Source organism: Daucus carota, chromosome 2 (genome assembly GCF_001625215.2).
Source record: "Daucus carota subsp. sativus chromosome 2, DH1 v3.0, whole genome shotgun sequence".
NCBI classification, from domain to species: domain Eukaryota; kingdom Viridiplantae; phylum Streptophyta; class Magnoliopsida; order Apiales; family Apiaceae; genus Daucus; species Daucus carota.
In genome coordinates this window covers 40,497,941-40,506,584 of record NC_030382.2, presented here as the reverse complement: position 1 = coordinate 40,506,584, position 8,644 = coordinate 40,497,941, and the positions used below count along the sequence as shown (strand labels likewise).

General features: G+C 35.5%; 1 protein-coding gene across 1 annotated transcript; it reads left to right on the top strand.

Annotated features, from left to right (window-relative positions):
• The first annotated feature begins 2,015 nt into the window (after nucleotides 1-2,015).
• On the top strand, nucleotides 2,016-3,543 carry LOC108207565 (UDP-glucosyltransferase 29). Its single transcript, XM_017378002.2, has one exon. The coding sequence runs from the start codon at nucleotides 2,016-2,018 to the stop codon at nucleotides 3,387-3,389; it is 1,374 nt and encodes a 457-aa protein (XP_017233491.1). The 3' UTR covers nucleotides 3,390-3,543.
• Nucleotides 3,544-8,644: the final 5,101 nt, after the last annotated feature.

Here is an 8,644-nt window from a genome sequence, read left to right as displayed (position 1 = left end):
TTAATCAAAAATTTGTTATATATATTTAAAATACAAAAATTAACTATACAATACAGCTATTTGAATTCCAAACTAATCTCTTTGAATAAAAAATATTGTATTATATATTTTCTGATATAATTATGAAATTGCTACAAAATATAATTAAATACCCTGATACTATCATCAAATTGCTACAAAATATAATTAATTACTCTGATGCTATCCATGTTTTGTATGGACGGCATAAAATAAAGTACTCATCCCAACTTTTTTTCCCCACTCTCCTTCCTCTCCTCCCTCTTCCTATCATTGTGAGTAAACCATCTCTATCTATTTACATAATCTACCATATATATTTATAATTTAATCAGGTCACAAAACACCCCTCTCCGTCAACCACCAATTTTTTCATATAAAATTAAATTCCAGTATAGAGCAGAGTATAATGCAATGGACACGGTGCATTTAGTTTTCAACATATTCAGTATCAACAACGTAGAAGAGTTGAATACTACCAACTGAACAAAAATACAAAATAATATAATATAGCAACATATTCTCCACATGCTGACATACATCACCCTCGATGCCTATTCGATTGGGATTTTAATGGATTGTTTTTAATCTATGGATTTTAATAGATTATACGTGATTTTGATTTTGTGCGAATTCTTGATAAAATGTCACAGAATTGATAGGATTTAAGCATAATGCTTCAAAATCCCATTGATTTTGGTGGGATTTCAAAAAACTTAAGAGGGGGTGTATTGAATTGGGATTTTAAAACATTTTTTTGCATTCATGAAATCCGAGGGTATTCGATTGGGATTGTTTGAAATCCATTAAAATCTTGAGGTATTCAATTGAGATTTTAAATTATGCTACAAAATCTGGTGGTATTCAATTGGGATTTTAAATTATGCTTTAAAATCCGATGATATTCAATTGGGATTGTTTAAAATCCATTAAAATCTGGTGGTATTCAAATGCTGATGGATTTTTTTGGATATCATAAAATGATGGATTTTGTGACATTCTTCAGTGTATTTTAAGTTTTTTCCAAAATCAATGGGATTTTGATTTCCAAAATCAATGGGATTTTGAAGCATTGTGCTTAAATCCTATCAACTCTGTGACATTTTATCAAGAATCCGCACAAAATCAAAATCACATACAATCCATTAAAATTCATAGACCAAAAACAATCCATTAACGTGGGTGTATTCGATTGAGATTTTAATGGATTGTTTTTGGTCTATGGATTTTAATGGATTGTATGGATTTTGATTTTGTGTGGATTTTTTGATAAAATGTCGCAGAGTTGATAGGATTTAAGTACAATGCTTCAAAATCCCATTGATTTTGGTGGGATTTCAAAAAACTTAAAATACACTGAAGAATGCCACAAAATCCATCATTTTATGAAATGAAAAAAAATCCATCAGCATTTGAATACCATCAGATTTTAATGGATGTTAAACAATCCCAATTGAATACCATCGGATTTTAAAGCAATATTTAAAATCCCAATTGAATACCTCTAGATTTTGTAGCATAATTTAAAATCCCAATTGAATACCTCAAGATTTTAATGGATTTCAAACAATCCCAATCGAATACCCTCACATTTCATGAATGCAAAAAAATGCTTTAAAATCTCAATCCAATACACCCCTCTAAAATCCCAATCGAATACACCACTCTAAAATACACTGAAAAATGCCACAAAATTCATCATTTTATGAAATCCAAAAAATCCATCAGCATTTGAATACCATCAGATTTTAATGCATTTTAAACAATCTCAATTGAATACCATCGGATTTTAAATCATAATTTAAAATCTCAATTGAATACCACCAGATTTTGTAGCATAATTTAAAATCTCAATTGAATACCTCAAGATTTTAATGGATTTCAAACAATCTCAATCGAATATCCTCGGATTTCATGAATGCAAAAAAATGCTTTAAAATCTCAATCCAATGCACCACTCTTAGTGTAAGAGAAACACAGAGAGCTAAACATCTCTAATGGCTACCAGAAATACTGCTAACCTTAGTGTTCTAATGCTACCATGGTTAGCCCATGGCCACATATCTCCTTATCTAGACCTCGCCAAGAAACTCTCCACGAGAAATTTTAATATATTTCTTTGTTCCACTCCGATCAACCTCGAGTCAGTCAAGAATAAGGTAACTGGCAAATGGTCAGAGTCGATACAGTTGGTAGAACTCAATCTTCCCCCATCTCCTGATCTTCCTCCTCACTATCATACAACCAACGGCCTCCCACCCCATCTCATGGTCTCCCTCGAGACAGCATTCGCAGACTCAAGTCCTAACTTCCTCACGATCTTTGAATCTGTTAAACCGGATATGCTGATATATGATTATAATCAGTCCTGGGCAGCTGATATTGCCTTGTCTAATAATATCCCAGCAGTTCAATTTCTTTTGAGCTCAGCAATTTTTATTTCACTTACACGTCACATGTTGTACTGCGATTCATCTGTGACTTATCCATTTCCGATTTCCATCCACAAGTACTTCACTGAAAAGATGCAGGCTAGAATAAAGTCTTCCCCAGATGATGCAAAGTATATAGACCGTGCAAGGGGAGCTAGCAAGAAATCCAGAGTAATTCTACTCAGGACTTTTAGAGAAATCGAAGGGAAATACGTGGATTATATATCTAATTTATCTCAAAAGAAGACGATACCTGTTGGGTCACTTGTTCAGGAATCCCTACAAGAAACAGGTGATGACTGTACAGAGACAATCCAATTTCTAAACAAAAAGGATGAGTCTTCAGTAGTGTTTGTTTCCTTTGGCAGTGAGTATTTCCTAACTAAGGAGGAAATTCAAGAGGTTGCATATGGATTGGAGCTAAGCAAGCTCAACTTCATATGGGTTATCAGATTTCCTTTCGGAGAAAACACTAAGCTTGAAGAGGCACTCCCTATAGGATTTCTGGACCAGGTTGGGGATAGAGGACTTGTCGTGGAGGGATGGGCTCCGCAGGCAAGAATCCTACGTCATTCGAGCACTGGAGGGTTCATTAGTCACTGTGGATGGAGTTCTATAATGGAGAGCATGATGTTTGGTGTTCCGGTCATAGCCATGCCTATGCATATTGACCAGCCATTTAATACGGTAGTTGTGAAGGAGGTAGGAGTTGGACAAGAGGTTGAGAGAGATGAGGATGGCAGGTTTAAGAGAGAAGAGATTGCAAAAGTGATAAGAAACGTTGTAATAGAGAAAAGTGGGGAGACTGTAAGGAGGAAAGCAAAGGAAATGCGTGAGATGATTAGAGAAAAGGGCGAAAAAGAAATAGACGAAGTTGTTGGGGAGCTCGTAAACCTTTGCAAGGAGAAGAAAGACAAAGTTACATCTTCCACAATGTAATAGTAGTTCAAAAGATAGTCAAGAATTTGGGAAGATGAATTAGATGTTACGTATGCTGTCATCAAATCATAACATTTGTCTTAGTAATATGTTTCATTAGCTGGTGTTGGCTTACAGTTACTAATGACAGAAATCATCAGTCTATTTACCTTGCTCATCCTTTCCGTTTGGTCTTCTACATTCAGAATTTTTCCAGTTCTATCATTTAGTTCAAAATGCAGCAAGCAAAAGTTCAGACATAGTTAAACTTTTCACCTATTGACCACACAAACAGAAGTAACAGGCACATAGACATCAAACACATCAAAGGTGTAAGGCACCCAACTAGCTCCTAAAGACTAGGTCTCACATATTCGGCCTTAGATAAACAATACACACAGCAACCAATTAACGTGCTCCTAAAAACTAGCTCTTAAAGTAAAGATTAATTTACAAAACTCAGTCTTGTGATAATATAAGTACCATGCTCCAACTGAATCCTAACATCGCAACCAAGTAAGAATGTGGGGATCACAGTTTCAGTAAATCATGTGCATGCATGGTAATATCTTAAGCAATACAGATGGAAGCAGGTGCCTGGTGTACTCAAGAGAACATTTTATGGATATATGGTATAAATTACACCAACTATGATAATAAAACTCATTTCTGATTTGCAGTAAGATAAATATCAGCATAACTCAATATCTGTATCTAAATCACAACAAACAGGACAAATATCTAACTAAAAATGTTTAAAATGAGTATTTGAATTAATAAGTTATATGTTTTACCTTGATTCTCAAAATATATATAACTCTACAACTGCTAATTACAGAAGATATATCTAAAGCTGTCCGGTTCATGCAACAGTTAGGAGGTTCATGTCTTGTAGATATATATGGTACATCAACAAGCATTCAAGCAACAATTTTAAAAATATAGCAAAGATTTGGAATGTCTGGTCCAAACAAGACTATATATAAATAATTTTTTTTTTTACATAGTTTATATAAACAGCTTACCACAACACCTCGATTCCATCTTTAAAATAGGAATTGCATGTACCCCAGCTGAAGCGCACTAATGTTGGAAACCCAAATACAGTATGTTTATGATGCTCCAACCAGACTTTTGTTTGAGGGTCTATATGCATGATATTTCTTAAACATTAGTCATGAAGAAATTTACAAATTTGACAAAATAATCATAACTGTAAAAGTTGCAATGTCTTACCACCAGGGTATCCAGATCCAAAGTTCCTCTGCATGTTTTCAGCGCTTTCATCAAACACCCAATTCCGTAATGCTCGATCTCTCGTGACCTAATAAGCAGAAATATTGTTGCATTACCAATAATCAGACACTAAAAAATTTATGTTGAGTTATATGGGGCTGTAAAGTAATATACTTTGTATTAATTCAATATGATTTAACTTGAATACATAAGACTTGACTAAACCAGCCTTTATATAGATAGGCTTATATGAGAACATAAAAAGACATCACAAGCACATTAAATCAGATACATGTATATTCTGAATACATTGAACTTTAGAATACATGAATCTTGGAACACAGCAGAATCCTCCAGAATAGCATGACATTCAATACGTTAATTTCCAACATTCTCCCCCTTAACGTATTGACGGATTCCAAGAGCTTCTCTTAACTGCTGAAACCTTTGCTTTGGTAATGCCTTAGTGAATATGTCTGCAACTTGGTCTTCAGACGGACAAAACACAAGCTTTATCTCACCATCTTCAACCGCATCCCGAATGAAATGATGTTTGAGTGCAATATGCCTCGTTCTATTATTGTTAACAGGATTTTTAGCCATATCAATTGCTGACTTGTTGTCACAATAAATCAGGGTGCCATCTTGTTGTTCACAACCAAAATCTGTAAATATTCTCCTAAGCCATATTACTTGAGAAGTGGCTACTGCTGCAGATACATATTCTGCTTCGGCGGTAGACTGCGCAACAGTGTCTTGTTTCTTAGATTGCCATGAAAATATTCCTGATCCAAGAGAAAAACAATAGCCTGATGTACTTTTCAGATCATCTCCGCATCCTCCAAGATCACTATCACTGTAACCGATGAGTTTTACTTCTTTGTTTTTCTCATAACAAAGACCATAGTCTAGTGTTCCTTGAATGTAGCGAAGAACATGTTTTGCAGCTCCAAGATGTATGTGGCTTGGATTTTGCATAAACCTTGAGAGCAGACTTGCAGCAAACATAAGATCTGGCCTTGTTGTACAAAGATATAACAGCTTCCCGATGAGACTTCGATAATAAGTAGAATCCACAAAATTTCCACCATCTTTCTTGTATAATTTCTCCCCCATAACCAGTGGTGTCGGAGCTGGATTGCATTCAAACATTCCAAATGTCTTTAATATTTTCTCAGCATAGTTCCTTTGGCAAATAAAAATATTCTCCTTATCCTGATAAATCTCCATGCCAAGAAAATGTCGTAGCAGACCCATATCACTCATCTCATATTTTTTGGTCATATCATTTTTGAATGCTTCAACCATATTTTCACAACTTCCGGCAAAAATTATATCATCAACATATAGCATAATAATTAATATATCAGTACCTTGGTGTTTGACAAACAAGGTTGGTTCATTCAAGCTCCTTTCAAATCCAGATTTGATGAGAAAGCTATTTATTTCACTGTACCAAGCACGGGGTGCTTGTTTTAGACCATACAATGCTTTCTTGAGTTTATATACCATGTGTTCCTTTCCTTTGATGACAAACCCCTGTGGCTGATCGACATATACTTCCTCCTTTATCTCGCCATTTAGGAACGCTGATTTTACGTCTAACTGAAACAACTTCCAACCCATTCCAGAAGCAAAAGCAATTAGTGCTCGAATGGAATCTAAGCGAGACACTGGAGCAAACGTTTCATTGAAATCAATCTCTGGCTGTTGTGAATAGCCTTTCGCGACGAGCCTTGCCTTGTTTCTTTGTACTGAGCCATCTGGATTATGTTTCACCTTGTAAATCCACTTCACACCTACAACATCTTTATCTTTTGGCCTGTCTACAAGCTCCCATGTCTGATTTTTTTTCTATTACTTGAACTTCTTCTTCCATTGCCTTTCTCCAAATTTCTTCTTTGCATGCTTCCTCAAAATTTTCAGGTGCAATTGAACAATAGTTACAAGTTGGATAAATATCATTTTTGAGAGATTTGTACCTTTTAGGACTTGAGTCAGGAGATGATAGTTCTGGACTAGATTGACTTTGTGTTGGTGTTGATGGAGGTGAATTATCCACATCATTATCTGAAATATCTGAATTCTCATCTTCCGTGTTTGTTGGAGGAACACTATTATATTCAAATCCTTTTTTATCAACTCTGTTCTCCTTCCAATTCCATGAGGCATACTCATCAACTTGTACATCGCGACTGATAAAGACTTTGTTTTCAGCGAGACTGAAAATTCTGTAGCCTTTGCTCATACTACTGTAGCCAACGAAAATACACCTCTCACTAGCTTCACCAAGTTTAGATCGATGCACCTTCGGAATATGTGCATAACATATGCTTCCAAAAACTTTAAGATGATTGAGTGACGGCTTTCTGCCCCTCCATGCTTCAAATGGAGTTTTGCCCCAAACAGCCTTTGTGGGACATCTATTTGTCAGATATACAGCTGTATAAACAGCTTCTGCCCAGAAGGTTATTGGCAGCCCTTTCTCATGCATCATTGATTTTGCCATCTCCACAATTGTTTGATTCTTTCGTTCAGATACACCATTTTGTTGGGGCGTATATCGAACAGTGAGTTGTCGTTCTATTCCTTCATCTTCACAAAATTTCTGAAATTCTTTTGATGTGTATTCCGTGCCATTATCGCTTCTTAGAGTTTTGATATGACATCCACTTTGTTTTTCCACAAGGCTTTTGAATTTTTTAAAGATAGAGAACACTGCTGATTTTTGTCTCATAAAGTAAACCCATGTCATGCGTGTATAATCATCAATAAATAAGATGAAATACCTGTTTTGTGCATGTGATGGATTTTCCATTGGGCCACAGACATCTGTATGTACCAGCTCCAATTTTGTTTTTGCTCTCCAGGAGACTCCTTTTGGAAATGATTGTCGATGTTGCTTTCCAAATGCACATCCTTCGCAAACACCTTTTATTTTTTCAATGTAAGGCAGCCCATGCACCATTCTTTGATTGTAAAGAACCTTCAGATTATGATAATTCACATGCCCAAGTCTTTTATGCCATAGACTTGAAACAGGTTCATTAGATGTCGCTTGCAAGGCTGATGCATATTTAATATTGAGAGAAAAAGTTCTATTTTTCATCTCAATTGTTGTCATCACTTGCTTCTTGTCTGTCTTGTCATAGATGTTGCACATATTATTGTCAAACTCCAATTTGTATCCATTCTCCAATAGTTGACCCAAACTGAGTAAATTTTCATGTAAACTTGGAACGAGAAGAACATTTTGAATCTGACTAGCTCCATTCTTAGTTTGAATTGAAATAGAGCCCATACCTTTTGATTCCACAAGTTGTCCATTGCCAAGTTTAACCGGAGTTTTAATACTTGAATCAATGTTGCAGAAAATTTCTTTCTGTGGTGACATATGATTGCTACAGCCACTGTCTAGGAGCCATCTTTCATTTTTCAGATGCATCGTGCTTTGGCATGCATAGAAAGTTGTGTGAGAATCTTCATTTTGTTTCTGAAAATTAATCTGGTTTGCTTGTTGAATATCACGTGATCTGCAATCCTTAGATAAATGACCAAATCGATGACATTTATCACATTTTGGCTTGCCCTTGAACCAACAATCTTTATTTGAGTGACTAGATCTGTTGCAAATAGTGCAGTGCAAAGAAACTGGTCTACCAAAATCTGGCATGCCTTTTCCTCTTGATCCGTTCCTGAAATTTCGAAAATTATATCTTAGGTTCCTGCCTCCGCGAAACTGAGTGATAGTTGAACTTTCTCCTTGCTTTTGATTTGAGATATTGAGCTTTGACTGAAATGCTGCTTCAACGGGTTTTTCAGATTGTCTGGACGTCCTTTGCTCAAATGATTTTAGAGACCCCATGAGTTCTTGAACAGTTAAAGTTGCAAGATCCTTTGTTTCTTCAATCACTGAAACAATAGTATTGAACTTTTCCGGCAGACAAACAAGAATTTTTTCCACCTGTCTTTTGTCAGTAATGTCTTCTCCAAATGATTTCATTTGATTTATCAACTCAAAAAATCTAGTAGAGAAATCA

What these genes read in the sequence shown, in the direction of transcription:
- LOC108207565 (XM_017378002.2), top strand. Translation starts at nt 2,016, where the DNA reads ATGGCTACCAGAAATACTGCTAACCTTAGTGTTCTAATGCTACCATGG.